General features: G+C 36.7%; 2 protein-coding genes across 2 annotated transcripts; one reads left to right on the top strand and one right to left on the bottom strand.

Moving 5' to 3' along the window:
- The first annotated feature begins 857 nt into the window (after positions 1 to 857).
- LOC126626933 (pentatricopeptide repeat-containing protein At3g61520, mitochondrial-like) lies at positions 858 to 3,418 on the top strand. The gene has a single exon (XM_050296337.1). The coding sequence runs from the start codon at positions 907 to 909 to the stop codon at positions 3,235 to 3,237; it is 2,331 nt and encodes a 776-aa protein (XP_050152294.1). The 5' UTR covers positions 858 to 906; the 3' UTR covers positions 3,238 to 3,418.
- A 7,329-nt stretch (positions 3,419 to 10,747) lies between these two features.
- Positions 10,748 to 12,527, bottom strand: LOC126626982 (WRKY transcription factor 22-like). The gene is made up of 3 exons (XM_050296397.1): positions 11,912 to 12,527; positions 11,678 to 11,788; positions 10,748 to 11,565 (listed from the first exon to the last, which is right to left on the bottom strand). The coding sequence occupies exons 1-3, from the start codon at positions 12,370 to 12,372 to the stop codon at positions 11,088 to 11,090; spliced, it is 1,050 nt and encodes a 349-aa protein (XP_050152354.1). The 5' UTR covers positions 12,373 to 12,527; the 3' UTR covers positions 10,748 to 11,087.
- Between the last annotated feature and the right edge of the window lie 4,567 nt (positions 12,528 to 17,094).

Genomic DNA, 17,094 nt, shown 5'->3' with positions numbered 1-17,094 from the left:
TGACACTGTTCATTAAAATATTAATTTCTTTTAGGGCTATAGGGCCAAAGAGAGCCCTCTGACCCTCATTCGATTAGAGATGACCTTAGAGACAAAGTATTGAAATATGGCCTATTTTTTCCAACTCGTAAAAATAAAACTAACCAAAATTGATGTTCCAAAGACTAAATTGCCCTCAGACTAAAACCTTCTCTTCTCTTCTAACTTCCGTTGTTTCTCATCTCTAAACTCCTTATCTCCATTTCAATAATTGAATTTTACTACTCGAGGTCTCGAATACCTCTCCCAGACTCGCACATCGCTCAATGACTACTCTATTACAGCTCGGGTAGCAATCGTAAAATTCATCGTGTAGCAAAGGGCGTTAACTGTGGGGTTTGCGGTAAGAAAAAAAAAAGTGACACTTGCTTGGCCCTAGTGATCAATGTACTGATCTATTGGTTTAATTGCTTTTGAGTAGAGATAATAGAGTAGTGCGATGGTGCCTAGACCTTGATGGTTTAACAATGGCGATGAGGTTCAAAGTGAATAAAATCACAACGTTGGGAGGAAGAGAGAGTTTTAGTCTAAAGATAACTAAAGTTTTTTTAACATTAATTTTGATTAGTGTTATAAAATTGGAAAAATTAGGTTATATTTCAGTAAGTGCTTTTCTTTATTAGTACAACGATATATTTTACACTAAGAAATAGAGAGTTCGGCTAAACCACATAATGGGCAACCTAATTTGGCATCGAATTCATCATCCACGAGATTCAAATCTGAAACTTCTCACTTACAAGTAAATAGAAATATCACCAGATTAATGACTTCATTAAGTTCTCTTTAAATTGACTCTATTTTCAAATTTCCCAATCCATTGTCTTCTTAAACCCAAAACCTCTTTCAAATCTCCCCCAAAACAAAATGAACCAACCAACACTCTCAACCTCAAAGCACCTCCTTAACCCCCAATCCTCCAATACCCGATCCTACTTCGTCCTCCTCCTCCTCAACCACCACTTCTCTACCGATTCCGATCCCAACCCCAAACCCAAACCCAAACCGAGCAAACAACCCCAAGAAGATGTCTCGCTAGTAACCCAAGTTGTCCAACTCCTCCAATCCAATGAAAAAGACTGGAACTTGGACCAGCTCCGCCACCTCCTCTTCTCGGACACCACCACCGCTCCTTCTCCTCGCTCTCTCTTCCATATCACTCGCCGCCTCGAAACTTCCTCCAAAGCCCTCAAGTTCTTCGACTACGTTTCCGAGAATGTGGCAACCTCACCAGACTCGGCGGCGGCGACGGCCTCGCTCTCGTCGTCATTCCAGGCCGTTCTCGAGCTCACTAAGCGAGAACCCAACTCGCGAACCAGGCTTTTCGACATGTATAAGATGGCAAAAGAGCGGAACATCCCGGTTAATATGGGCGCCGCTGTTCTGCTAGTTCGATCCCTCGGCTTTGCTGGTATGGTTGATGAGGCGGTCAATGTGTTTAACGGTCTGGACCCTGCTTTGAAGAACACCCATCTTCGCAATGTGGTGATTGATGTGCTGTTGAAATGGGGACGGGTCGATGATGCACTGAAGGTGCTCGACAAAATGTTTGATCCAAATGCAGAGTTCCGGGTCGACAGTGTTACTGGTGATATTGTGCTTTCCTCTTTGCTGAAGAGAGAGCAGCGTGGGAGGAGGGTCAGCGATGAGGACATTGTGGGTTTGGTGCAGAAATTTGGTGAGCATGGTGTGTTCCCTGATAGTTTGAAACTTACGAAATTGATCACTTCGTTATGTCGGAACAGGAACACTAATCGGGCTTGGGATGTTTTACAGTACGTTATTAATTCTGGTGGTGCTGTAGAAACTGCTTGTTGCAATGCGCTTTTGACAGGTTTGGGAAGAGTTAATGATTTTAAGAGGATGAATGTGCTTATGGTAAAGATGAAAGAAATGGACATTCTTCCCGATGTTGTAACTATCGGTATTGTCATTAACTTTTTGTGCAAGTCTAGGAGGGTGGATGAGGCCTTGGAGTTGTTTGAAAGGATGAGTGGAGGAGGAGAGAAAACTGATGGGATTTCAGCTGAACCCGATGAGATCATGTACAACACTCTGATTGATGGACTTTGTAAAGTGGGAAGGCAAGAAGAAGGATTACGTCTGATGGAAAAAATGAGATTGCAAAAGGGCTGTGCACCTAATACTGTTACCTACAATAGTTTGATTGACGGTTTCAACAAGGTTGGGGACATCAAGAGGGGTCGTGAGCTCTATGATCAAATGAAGGAGGAAGGTATACCACCAAGTGTAGTTACTCTCAATACTTTGGTTGATGGTCTGTGTAGACATGGAAGGCTGAACAGTGCAATTGAGTTCCTTAATGAAATGCAGAGGGATGGTCTGAAAGGCAATGTCATGACTTACACAACGTTAATCAGTTCCTTTTGTAATGTAAACAATATTGGCATGGCAATGGAACTGTTTGAGCAAATGTTAAGTTCTGGATGCTCCACAGATGCAAAAGTTTATTACTGCATGATCTCTGGTTTAAGCCAAGCTGGAAGGATGGATGATGCCAGCTTTGTTGTATCAAAGTTGAAGGACGCCGGGTTCTCCCTGGATGTCGTTGCCTTCAATGTTTTGATTAATGGGTTCTGCAAGACAAAAAAACTCGAGAAGGTGCATGAGATGATCGAGGAAATGGAGACAGTTGGAGTAAAGCCTGATAGCATCACATACAACACGTTGATTTCGTATTTGTGCTCAGCTGGGGAACTTACAATTGCTGATAAAGTACTGAGCAAGATGATAAACGAGGGTCTTGTTCCCACTGTTATCACTTTTGGATCATTGATACATGCATATTGCTTGAAGGGCGATATAAACAAAGCCATGAAGATCTTCAGAGACATGGGTTCTAAGTCGAGTGCTCCTCCCAACACAGTAGTATACAACATCTTAATAGATTCTTTGTGCAAGAATAATCAAGTGGAATTCGCTCTTTCGTTGATGGATAGTATGAAAGATAAGGGAGTGAGGCCTAATACCTTGACATTCAATGCCATGTTCAAAGGTCTTAGGGAGAATAATTTGTTGCAGAAAGCATTTCAGTTAATGGATCAAATGGTTGAACAGGCTTGTAATCCGGATTATATAACCATGGAGATTCTCACCGAATGGCTTTCTGCTGTTGGTGAAACCGAAAAGTTGAGAAGGTTTGTGCAAGGATATGACATTGCTGCTTCCACTGCATAGAGTATCTGCAATGACGTAAGGAGGCGAGCATCGATTATAGATTGTCAGCCGTTCTCAGGAGAAAGCATAACTGCTTAACTGAGTCTCTGTTGCTGCAGCATCTTTCATGTCCTTGTATGAAATACACTTTTGGTTGTTTCCATTTCTTGCATTCTTAATAAATTTATTGATTTTCTGTAAACCCTATTGATCCTGTGTTGATATCTTGTGATTGTATATCGTATGATCCGATTTTTCTAAACACGAATGCGTATGAAACTAAAGTGGCGTTATGACGCTCAATGGGCGAAAGTACCACTCCACGGGGAATAATGATGAGTACGTATTTTTACTGTAGCCGGACCGGACAATCATGTCCGAACAAATGTTATGCTTTTCTATGACCAGTGTACCTTCAGAAACATGGCAAAGGGGGGAGATTCCTTTTTCTGCATATAATTACATCTTTTTTGTGTAACGTGGGTAATTATTGAAAAGCAGCGTTGACACTTTGATAAAATATGAGTGGATTTTGGTGAATCCAAGTCCATGTTGAACGGTTGAACACTGATTACAATACAAATCAAATCTGGTAGCTTCTCATTTTCTTTTAAATTTTGGGTGATGCTATTCACACACTCATATTTACCTTTTACACATTGCTCTTAATTTTCGGCCATCAGGTGGAATGAATTGGAAAAGATCAAGATAAGAATTAACAAAGGCGTGTGAAAGGTAAAAATAGAAAATTTAAGAGAATGTGGGCGGGCATAAGCTGCAGTGACCGACTGACCCAATGGCTTATGCTCGTCCTAAATATCGTAGAAGAAGTTGTATTTATGTTGTTTTGAAAAACAACTTCTAACAAGATGGCTCGGAGCAGGCAAAGTTTTACACTATATACTATGCTATAAGGGCCGAAGCTTGAACAAACAACTTGATTCCGGGAAACAACCCCCCCCCCCCCCCCCCCAAGTAACTAAGATAAACAACGTAAAAAAAGCGCCAATTTCTGTAATGGTTCCGGAAGAGCAAAGAAAAAGGGGATGTATGTGAATAACAATTACCTTTACTATTTACCATTTCAAAATGAGAGGTTGCTAACATATTGCTCCATTGCAAAACTCCACTTTTCAGTTGGACGAGTTCATAATTTTCCCTTTGCACTTTCTTATCGTTAAATTAGCCCTTTTGTCTACTCACAATCCAACTATGTTTTAAATATTCTTGGTGTTTAATTTTTTAGAGTACACAACAAATTTTAATGCCACTAGCTAAAAATATTAGAAAATGTTAAGAAGATTACATTTTCGTACTACATTGATGTAACATTTGACGTGGAAAGTAATGTCCACATATCAAGTTAGTTAATAAATTTGTCGCATTGGATGTTCACTGTGTTAATGCTGGCCACTTTTAGGCCTACAAGAAAGTGCCGGCATGGAAAGAAGCCATGAAGAGCCCAAGGTAAAGTCAAAGCCCATAGGAGACCAAGCTGCCCAAGGTCCAATGGGCTTAGAAAAGAACACGTCCGAGCAGTGGCGGAGCCACCCTAAGACTAGGGTAGGCTCAGGCCTATCCTCAAATTATTTTTTCGTGACAACCTCTACCATCATTAATTACCACTATAAATTTGAAGTTGTAATTGAATTGGTTGGTCCAATTAATTTCAATCCAAAAAATAAAAAGCTTTAAATTTTTTATATTAAAAGTTTGAAACTATAGTTCTAGACTAATATTAGTTGCTCATATTCTCTGTTTGTTACCTATATACAATTTTTCTCTTTGCTTGCAGACTATTATTTTGGTTAATTTCTTATTTTCCTCTATTATATTATATATGAAATCAAAAAGAGAAAAATATTTCCTTTTTTCAAATTAGCACAAAAAACCCTTCAAATGCTCTCATGCCTTGATGTTTTTAGTAAAATGTTCTCTTGGTCACTATGAGAAAAAATAAATACATGATCAGTTACCTTTGAATTTGATATCAAGACTGAAGAATAAAAGGATGTGCTTTTAATAATGTTTTATTTTCAACTCTTGATATAGTTGACCATGTATAATGAAGAATAAATGCATAATCACTCTCACCTTTGAATTTGATACCAAAGCGACCAAAAGAACGAGCTAGTTTCTATATATATTATGTCCATTTTGATCTAAAGTGTGCCTTTCCTAACATGAATTTCTGGCTTCGCCACTGCGTCCGAGCGTCGAAAGCCAACAGCCTGGCAAACATCGACCAACCAGGGTATATGCTTGTTGGCCTCCAAAAGCACATGGGCAGACTGACACCTTTAGGCATAACCAAGGCTGATCTGGAAGCTCAGTCCACTTTTCTCTTGGAATGCATGCTATCAACTGGATACCTATCACTTCACTACCGAATATCAATTGGCAGGTGAAAGGATGTCAGTAAGCTAATCTACGAAGGGTGGCACATCAAATGCACATTGATATGATATAAATATATGATATCCCTAACATTACTAAGAGGTTTAGGCTTCACCACAAACTAATTAGTAATATGTGGAGTGGCTCAACTTCTTACAAGTCTTTGTTAAGCTCGATCCTTCTCCAACGTGGGACTTCGCCTTACACATCCTTACAAAAATCTAAGTCGACAAAATCTAACGTCAATCCAACATTGAACTTATTTATTTGGACGTCAATTAATAAATTTATCCTTTTTCTTCTTTTCATAAATGAGTTCAGTTGAACTGGCACCGAAGTTTGCCAAATATATAATTGCCATCGGAGATGATAAACCTCCAAAAAGTTTTTCGATGCGTTAAACATAAAATTTTTAGCTGTTTCTGAACAAAAAATGGTGCAAGTTTTGGGGACTTTAGGCAAAATTAGTATTAGACAATTTCCGTTAAAAAAAGAAAATTTTACGTGCAAGGGTAACTTTATGGGAACTCCACATGTACAAGATTCATTTCAAGCAATAATCAATCAAAACCCACTAGTATTTTTACGAAAAACAAATGTTGTTAACATTATGTATGGGGGCCGTTTGTAACCATTTTGTTTTTTCAATTTGTTTCCGCTTTTATTTTTAAATTGAAATTTTGTTTGGTAACTACCTCAATTTTCAATTTACAAAAAGATAAAAGCCGACAAATACTTTCTTGAGTTTTCACTTTTTGGTTTCCATTTTACATTTTTAAAAGGAAAACTTTAGATGCGGTCCTTAGCTATGAATATTCTTTGATTGAAACCTTGTTGGTTTTCAATTTTTGATCGAAGTCCTTGAAATTAATGTGATAATTTATTTCTATGTATGTTACTATAAATTAAAAATTAAAAATTATGGTTGTTTAGATAAATGAGATTTTAAATAAAAAACCATAATTTGTGGGATTAAAAATATTAAAATATAAATATACTATTGTGTGTGTGTGTGTATAAACATGGGTACATTCATCAAAATTAACCAAAAAATTATTGTATCAAAACATGGGTACATTCTTCAAAATCACAAAAAAAAAAAAAGATATTGGGCTTAATAACATTAGTAAATTTCTTCAATTAAACTTGACATGGATACATTTTAAAATCAAAGAAAAAAGAATGTACCCATATAAGTTTAAAAATAGATTAGAAAAAAATTAAATAGATTTTATATATAAAAAAAAGGGTATATTTTATAACACCCCCTACCTAAATCAGGGCGTGCTGGTCGTCACGTGGGAGTGACGTAACCATGTGCACAATGCGGAAGCAATAAAGTTATAAGGGAAATAAGAATGAATAAAACCCAAACTACTAGCAATACTAGCTAAGATAAAGTGCTAATGCGAGGTTAAATGTGAAATACACAACCAGAGCATAAATATCTTAGATGTAGTCAAGCAGGACAATTACTAATTATACAACACCTAAAGGGATCCTACATTAATGATGTTCTGTTAGAACCCCCGTCGAAATCCTCGTGATCCACCAAGCACTTCTACCTAAAACCTGGAGGGGCGCAAAACAGAAAGTGTGAATGGGCAAAAACAAAGCTTTTCAAATCATTTCATTTCTCAAAAATTATAACCCCTCGCCGTAAAACCTGTATAATTTCCCAGAAAACAATAGTGATAATAAGCTGTATCAGAAATCATACTCAACATGAAAATCCATAGAAGTATATCATGCGAAAGTATCTCAATGCAATGCTATAAGTAATCCAGGTAAAATATATCAATGTCAAATATTGCATCAGCCAAATCCCTCTGACTTAAACTGCAAAGCTGAATATATAGCTCATAATCAATCTCAATCATATCAAATCAAATCCATTTCCTGCACACGAGTCGGAACCACCTCAAGTGGCCTGTACAACAAGACTAGGTGTAAAATAAATATGCTCTAGTGCTACGATCACGTGAAGGTTGTGCGAATAATCGCGGGTCACCTACAAGTTGGAACCACCTAAAGTGGTATGTACGACAAGCCTGTGCACCTAACTTGGATCCAAGGTGAGCATATGGTGCGGGAGGTAAACATCACGTGAATGATTGTACCCTAACTCTGGGCAGGAGCACTAGCACTAGGGTGCAGGTTTATGAGCTCTCAATACATCACATCATATCTCACATAACTGAAGTAACTTCAACCGTTAATTTATGAACTTACCTGGCACTTACCTGTGCGTCCGCAACACCAATCATAAATATATGCAACTACTAATGCATAAATAAAATAGGCAGATACTTTGCATGGAATTTCAAAACGTATAGTCCTTCAATTTCATTTTCTGAGAAAAACTCAAGTATATAGGTATATACGGAAAACCAAAAGCCCACTCACTGATATGTCCAAAGGTTGTAGCCCTCGAGCCTCGATTGATGGCGCTTGTCCTCAGCATAGGTCTCACTTATATGCGAAATAACTGAATAAACGTTATTTTAAGCACATACACAAAACTAGGAAATAACTTCTCATACAATGCTCAAATGGGGTATTTGAATATACCACCATGATCTACTCAACCTCAGGAACATCTCCATATTTTTAGAAAAAAATTCTGACCTCCCACGCCCCGGCCAAGGCACAGCCAGAAGCGCCCCCACGTGCGACTAAACCCTAACTAAAACTTAACTGCAATTAGGAATATTCCGTTAAAACCTTAACATAAATTAACGACGTTACCTGACGCCGTTAGAATATTCCGTCAAACGTGACGGAATATTCCCTTCTCCTTCCTTGGTTCGCTGGAGTCCGACGCCGGTCGCTGCTGCACTCGCTGGTTTCTGGAAAAATTTTAAAATCTTCATATCTCCTTCGATTCTCAACCAAAATTCACAAAATTTATACCAAATTGAAGCTTAGGATGAGAAGAACATATTCATACCACTTTGGAGACCTAAAACCAACAGAAAGTCGCCTGAAAAACCTTCAATATTTCGGCCAAACATGCAACTCGCTAAACCTAGGATTCCTGACGTCCAAAACACTTCGTTTTTCTTCTCCAAGCTTCATGGAGACGTCCTAAGGCTCACTAGCAGCTTAAAATCTCCTAAAAACTTCACATGAACAGTGCATTAAAACTGAGATTTCTGGTTCTCGGGAAAACAAGGTCTTCACTTCAAACTAAGGGCATGGATGACCATCTAGACTCACGAGGAACACAAAAACACCCTCTTCGACGTCGAATAGTGAAGATAGGGTCTGGTTTGGGTGTTGTCTGTACGAGTGTACGGAAAATGGAAGAAAACCGAGAGAGAAGAGAGAGAGAGAGAGAGAGTTAACGGGAAAGGGTTGGTGTGTGTGTGGTCCAGATTGGTCCCCAACCAAAGACAAATAACTTTAAAAAAAAAAATCTAGTTGGGTCCAATCATTTAGGAAATGAACTTAATTGGTCCAAAACCTTAGGTTAATTCACAACACAACCAAACGCTCAAAGGCATTTTAGACTTTTCACACCACCGCTAAAAAAATAATTCGGGACAGGCTATCACATTTTACATAATAACAAATTGGTATATTTAAGAATGAGTACATTTTAAGATTAAAAATTTGAAAAAATTACATGAATAGGTACATATAATTAGCATGGGTACATTTGAAAAAATAAAAAATGGGTACAAATAATTTTTTTTTTAAAAGGTACAATTACAAATAAAACTTTAAAAAATATGGGCACAAAAAGAAATTAATATATGGGTACAAATTCAAACTGAAAAGAAAATTGGCACAAATTAAAAAAGGGTTGCAAATTAAAAATGGATACAAACTAAAACTAAATATATATGATAAAAAAATTTAGTCATAAATATAAATATACTAATTGTAATATTTTTAACATTAAATGAATATATTTAGAAACAAAAAATATTTTATTATTGAAATAATTAATGATGTTATTAATACCCAAGGACCTTGATCAAAAATTGAAAAGGAATAGGATTTTAATCAATGGAGTAGTAAAAGGAAGGATGAGAACCTAATTTCTCCTTTTTAAAAACTGAAAAAATGAAAGTAGGTACCAAACAAGATTTTAAGTTTTCATTTTTTTTAAAAAGTGAAAACTAAAGACTCAAAACTAAAATTTGAAAACTAAAAACGATTTTGTCTAGTAACATTCACTCTTCAATTTATTGAGAAGCAAAACCATAATTTATGTTACTTATGAATATTAAGGTTTTTTTTAGCCAAAATTGCCCCTAAGATTTGCATAACTCATCACTTTGGTCCTTGAGATTGAAATGATTAGAAGTGGTCCATGAGTTTGTTCACCATCAATCATTTTGGTCATTCTTTGAAAAATTATGTTAAATAAAGACCAAATGACAAAAATACCTCAACTTAATAAACAATGAGCCAAAATGATTTGACAGAAATTGAAGGTATTTTTGTCATTTTATATTTATTAATGGAGATTTTTCAAGAAATGACTAAAATGACTGATGATGAACAAACTCAGTGATTACTTCTATTGATTTCAAATTTCAAAAATCAAAATGAAGAGTTATGTAAATCTCATTTATGATTTTAGCTAAAAAGCCAAATATTAATCACTTTGGGTCTTCAAGCCCAAACCCGTACTCTCTTCATGTGAACCACAAAGCACAAAACTTGCAATTGACATTTAGCCACGATTTGGTTATGTCCGTTGCTAAGGCTGTGCATGATGTTGATAGTTCATTAATATTAGCTCCAATAAGACGATATTTGTTTATATCCCAATTGGACTTTCTACAATTCTGTGGAAGTTCGGTTGCAAGCTTGGATTAATCGAGCCGTTAAAACATCAAACAAATCAACATGAAAAACAAAAAATTTGGAGCCAAACTGGCTTTTGGATATTGGTATCAAATTGGCTTTTCGACCAAGCCAACCATGTCACACACCAAGAACTATGAAGCCATTTGCATATTTTTAGGGGAGCAAATATCTAATTAGTTCTAAATTATGCGGTTATGTGAAGAGAAACTCGAATGCAGGTACATAGAGATAGCACAACTATAATTAACTTAGTTCTCACGCCTTTTGCATCTAATAAAATAAGATTTCAATTGGTATAAAAACAAAATAGTAACCAACATCAAACTAATCACTTCCATTAACTTTACCCAAAGTTCAAACCAAAAACCAATCAACAAATAAAAAGATAATTAATTGACTAATCTAGAAAACTACAAGCCTTTTCACCCCTACTATCATATTGTTAATCAAGATTCCCACCCATAGTTACACCCACTGTACTCTCTCTCTCTCTCTCTCTCTCTCTCTCTCTCTCCCTCCCTCTCACTCACCACCAACAAATATAGAGTCAAAAATACCCCTAGAGGAAAAAGAGAATTGGTTTTTTTTCCTTTTTTCTTTTTTTCAGTATTTTTGTTTTCTTCACAAAAGAGCTGACTTTTCTTGGCGAATCAGATACTACCAGCGGCAGTGGCAGCACTACTAGAAATCCAAGGCATGCCGAAGCTCCCCGTCGAGTGATCGGAAAAGTAATCTCCGGCTAGACCGTCCAGCCCAACAAAGAAATCGTCACTCACGACCGAGTCGCACATCCCCAACAACTCGTCTTCCTCGTCGGTAATCAAAGGACTCCCCTTCTCTTCCTTGCAGCTGCTTTCCACGGTCGTACTCTGAGGTGCAACGACAGGCTCCTCGTCCGCGGAGGCCGAGGTTGTCGGAGAAGCGGGTTTCGCAGAGTCACCCCGCGTGGCGGTTTGTGGCGAGAAGGGCTTCTGGCGCGTGGAGCCGGCGAGCGAGTTGCGGTGAGTTGGGGCCGGGTGGTTGTGCTCCCCCGTGTAGGTGACTATGAACATATTCGGGTCGGATCTGTTCCGCTCCACTTGCTTCCGGGCCATACAACCCTTCGAGCTGCTGCATCTGTAATATCCCCTGATTTTTGTTCCCAAAAAAAAAAAGAAAATTAGAAATTTTAGTAAAATAACTAAAATTCATTTAACTTAATGTTTTGAGAAAAATTATATGAAAGAAATGGAAAACCAACCTCGGATATGGGGAACCCTTGATGGGTTTTTGGCCGTACTTCCGCCATGCCCATATGTCTGAAGAGAGGGCCTCCACCGGAACTTGGCACACTTTTTTAAGCTGGTTCTTTCTGAAATGGTACGAAAAATCGTGAATAAATGAAATTATTAAATAGCGCAAATTACGAGATGGGTATCTTTCAAAATTCGATCTTTTTGAAGTTTTGAGACAAAAACTGAGTGGAAAATCGTACCTTTTTTTGGATCGTGCGGTGGTGGTTGTGGTGGTGGTGGAAGATGATGGCTTGGAGTGCTGGGTTTGTTGTTGTTGGTGTATGGGATGCCTTGGATCTTTGGGTGTGGTCAGAGGAGAGAGAGAAGTCAAAGGAGAGAGAGTGGGTGGTGTGATTTGTGGGGAGGAGAGGGAAGGCTGAGATTTGGGGAAGAAAGGCTTGTAAAGCTCATGCAATTCTTCAATGGCATTTCTGGGTTTAATGATGGGATCTGGAAGTGGGAGAGAGAAGAGGAGTTGCTGTTGTGGGGAAGTTGGACCAAATGAAGAGAAGGAAGCAGCTGCTGGGTTTGAATGGAAGCCGGAGATGTTGAAACTTGCGGTGGCAGCGGTGGAGGGAGTTCTGGTTGATGATGTGGTGGTAGTGGCGGTGGCGGTGGAGCAGCCTCGGACCACCGCTTGAAGATCCCAATCGTCCTCCATTAGAAGAGAGAGAGACAAGGTTTCTGAATCTGTACCTTGTGTCTGCTAGCTATCACTGTTTGAGGACAGAGAAAAGAAGTAGAGAGACAAAAGAAGGCGCTGACTTTTTATTGGTAAGAGAGAGAGAGACGATAGGATGTAATGAGAGAGAGGAATTATATAAACAATGTATTTATAGAGAGAGAGAATGATTTTGATACACAAAAGTCTAAAGTGGCAAAAACAAGTGGTTTTCCTAGTGAGAGAAAGCGGGAGGAGAGAGACAGAGAGAAGGCATCTCTATGCATTTATGTTGCCCTTGGAAATAATATTTTAAATAAATTGGGAAAAATGTAAATTGAAAAATGAAAGGAAAAGTGGTTTTCGGTTTCGGGGTTGACTTATCAAATGTCAAAGCGGGTTTTGATTAAGAAAAATTCCACACGGTGTCTAGGGAGTGGAGCTCGTGAGTTTTACCGACAAAAAAAAGATAGAGATAAATAAATAAATTGATTTTTTAATTTAATTTAAAATAAAATAATATAAATGGAAAAGTGGAGGCCAGTTAATTTGGGTGCTGAACAGTTGATGTTATTGCAAGATTTTTAGTGGGTAGGTAAAGTTGGCAACCATGACAATTAGCATTTTTCATTAGCAATTCTTTTACATCTAATTATAATCATTCTGGATTAATCAGTTCAATCAAAGCTTCAATTTAGTTTCATCAATTTGGATGATTGATGTAATTTCAATTTAAGAAATCAATTTAGTTTTTTAATTTAGGAAATCAATGTATTTAATTCAATGTGTAATTTGCTATTTTGATAAAAGGTAATGCTAGAGAAAACAAATTTTTAAACTAAATTTTGCCAACGAAATAATGTGCTTGTTGTTGATTAGAAGTGTTGGTTATTTTCTATTGCTGACATATCATTTAATTTGTAAATTTGATTTAAAAATATTAAAGATAATACTATTCACACACATATTTTTACCTGTCACATATCCTTATTAATTTTTTTATCATTGATCTTATTCAATTCATTCGATCTGTTAGCTATAAATTAAAAAAAGCTTGTGGATAACACTACTCAATATCAATCATACAATCCAATTAATTTTAATTGAAATTGGATTGGATCCTAATTGTAACAAGTGATATCATGATCATCGTTTATATCATAACTGACTCATAAATTAGTTTGTCAATTGGTTACTATTGACCATCAAAATTGACTCATATGTAAGTAGCTCCAATCGATTCAATGAATGACATACATTTTTTGACACAAAACTATGCAAAGCACAATTAATTTTCATGGTCAATGGTGACAAAGGGATTAGAGCTACTTACAGGTGTTTATATGTTCCAATTTAGAGCTACTTACACGTGTTTATATGTTCCATACGTAACTTAGTACCACACAAACTAGTATTTTATATTCAACCCAGGATATACACATTTGGGTTGGTTTTGTTGAACAAGGTAGTATATTTTCCCTCTTGCACACAAGTTTGAACTTCCCAACTTGTAGATTGCAATAGTTTACACATCTTTGCTTGTATGAAAAAAAAATTATAATTACAACTAAATGGTGATAAACTTTTTAGGCTGGACATGATCTACTACCAACTTCACCAATATTGTTCTTACCTGATCACTTATTATTAGATTTAAAACTTTATCACAAAAGACCTCGGTGATATTAGAAGTGGAATCTCTCATATATTATTTTCTTATTTAACTGATGTGGGATCCTATTTTCTAACAAATAATTAATCAATTTTGCAATGCTGATAACTTTTTTTATCTTCAGGAATCTAAAATTTGAAACTTTCAGAAAATGAAATCACATTGTGGCTCGAGCGCAATAGAGTAGTATGTCCAATATTAAATTACATATCTTGTACGTGTCCTTGAAAATTCCCCATGAGCTCAATGGAGTAGCATGTCCAATATAAATAAACTTAACACTTATTAATACAGGATTCAAAACTTCAAAATCATCATCATGGGTCAAAAAAGCCTTTTTTTTTTCTTTATGAGAACTCTTAGGGTTTTAACCAGAATTAACGTATGATAAAAATTGCTAATGGTAGGGGTTTAATTATTGGTTATAGGCTTATTAATAATTTTCAATTTCATTTTGTACTTGATGTTAATTATGCAATAGACTATAAAAGACAATCCACATTTAAATTTTAAGTTGAGTCTAGAAAAGGGTTACATAGGTTCCAATAAAATTCCCACAACCATCATGGGGGTGGCTTAGTGGTTGGGGATGAATTCCAAGCCCGTACTTCACACCGCACATCCTTGGTTCGATTCCTGACGCTGATGAATCGCATGATGGTGGCTAGGAGGAGATTGAAATGCCTCTACGAGCCTTCTCGAACCTCGAAATAGTAGACTGCCGTGGCGAAGCTACCAACTGATTCCCTTTATAAAAAAAATTCCCACTGTTTTTCCGATAAACTTTGGCCGCAAATATGTTTAGGGCAAGTAAAGGAATACAATATTAATAAGCTTTACATAATCAATTAATTCATTAATCCCATCTTTATATCCAATAATCCAAGTACTACCACCTTTAAAATCCAAATCCCCAACACCCCCTAAAGAAGCTCTTTTTCTGAATGAGGAAATGTATATATTGTGGTGCTCTTTTGGATACATAATGGAAGAGGATCCTCTCTCCTGAGCTCAGGATGGGGATCCTTCTCACCAGCCTATCTAGACCATTCAAATTTAATTCAACGGTTTCAAATAAGAAATCTTTTAAAAGTTATAATAATTGCAACCGTTAAATTAAATTTGAACATTCTAGATAAACTGATCAGGAGGATCTCCATCCTGAGCTCAGGAGAGGATCCTCTTCCATAAATAATTCCGTTTCTCTCTCTTATTAAAGGGAGCAGCATCTGTTCCCTCTTTTGGGTTTTGATGCCTTCTTCTAGAGACTTCCCACTTCTCTCACAAAACTACCACTCCACTCTCCACGCGCCGCCACTATCCTTTGAGCTCGCGCACGCCACGTGGTATGGCGGTGCCCAATCGTCCACGTGTTTCCCTTTCAGCAGCGAGTTTGATGCTGTCTCCACTTGGGCGAGTACGGTTCCCTGATGATGTTGTCAATGGGTCAAAGTCGAAGGCGTGATCAACGGCTCAAAAACTGATGAATAAGTAAGACGATCTGACGGCTCATAGACGTTTCACACTGGAGTCTCACACTGAAACAGTATATCAACGGCGCTGGTAAGCCAATGTGGCTTGACAGCTAGCAGATTCGGTGGTCCCCACTCTCTGCATCTTAAAGAACAAGTCTCTCTAGAATTTTATATGTACAATGCCATGTGACAATTTAACAAGTCTCGCTAGAATTTTATATTCCCACATAATCTTCTAATACTTAACATTTAACAATTTAACTTACTTTCCTCATAAGAAAAAACAATTTAACTTACTAATACTCTCGTTAGTCTCAAAAAAAAAAAAAATTGTTTCCAGTAAAAAAAAAATGGGCGCCCACTATATTTCAATAAATCAAATTTCACATACGTACAACCTTAAATGCACACAAGCTCATTTTTTTATGAAAATATTAACCAACTAGCTGATTAAGCTGTCATATTCAATTTTAGAATCGCCGGAATATTTTATTTTGGGTAATCTTAAGTAGGATTATCGTATGCAACATTGAATCGAACGGCGAAGAATGGTTTGGTCAGCTTTATAATAAATAAAAAGAATGGGGTGATTGTGTGTGACTAAGTGACATGGAGTTAAGAGTGGTAAGGGAGTTAGTATAAGGGCATGTGAAGGTGGTGCCATAGACGTGGGTGGCACGAGGCATTGATTTTCAAGCGTGTGGGGTCAATTTCCCTATTTTTTAAATAAACAAAATACGGTGGGGAAATATAAATTAAAGGAAAATAAAAGAAATGTGTATTCAATATAGTTAGCCCCTAACTTTGAGGACTTTGGCAGACGAGTTAGCAAGTTGGTCATCTTACCTCATCAAATTATACATTTATTTCTTTTCTGAATTTTGGCTTGCCCATCATCTTATTGTACTTATTTATGGGCAAGTAATTTCCATACTCTTTTTCTTTCTCTACTCATCCTTGTTTATTTTGGTTTTTTAATTCTCTTTCGATAAGGAAAATAGAGACAAAACATGCGTCGGAATCATTTATGTTTCTACTTTTTCTTTTAAAACAAAAGGTGAGAGAAATAAATTGATTTTAAATTCGTGATCGACGAAATTTGAATTTAAAAATTCTCATTTATAAGTGAAAATAGATGTCACTAGGCCCATTAATTTAAAAGAAACTTAATTGTTTGAATTTTTTTGTCAATAATTGTTTGAATTGACAATTGGTATAGTTCCAATCAAGTAGTAGTTATGCCATGAATCGTGCCCGTTCATCGTATATTATGCAATCAATTTTTGTAAGGTATTGTTTGTGTTCAATTTTAAATAATATATTTTTTTGACCGGACGATGTACAATGAACGAACACGATTTACGAATCTCCAAAATCCTCATAAAAAGGATCCGGATTCATAGTTATGGGAAAGACCCAAAGTGGTATAAAATAGGTTATCTTATTTTGTTATTTGGTCTGCACACAGGATATATAATTATTTAGTGTAGGTATACACACACTGACACACGTATGTATTATTTTTTGGTAGAGGCCTATACTTATAGCTATACATATATTTAGATATTGTATACC

The sequence above is a fragment of the Malus sylvestris genome, chromosome 1 (genome assembly GCF_916048215.2).
Source record: "Malus sylvestris chromosome 1, drMalSylv7.2, whole genome shotgun sequence".
Lineage (NCBI taxonomy): Eukaryota > Viridiplantae > Streptophyta > Magnoliopsida > Rosales > Rosaceae > Malus > Malus sylvestris.
Note: the sequence above shows the minus strand (reverse complement) of the source record. Positions and strands in the feature narration are given on the sequence as shown.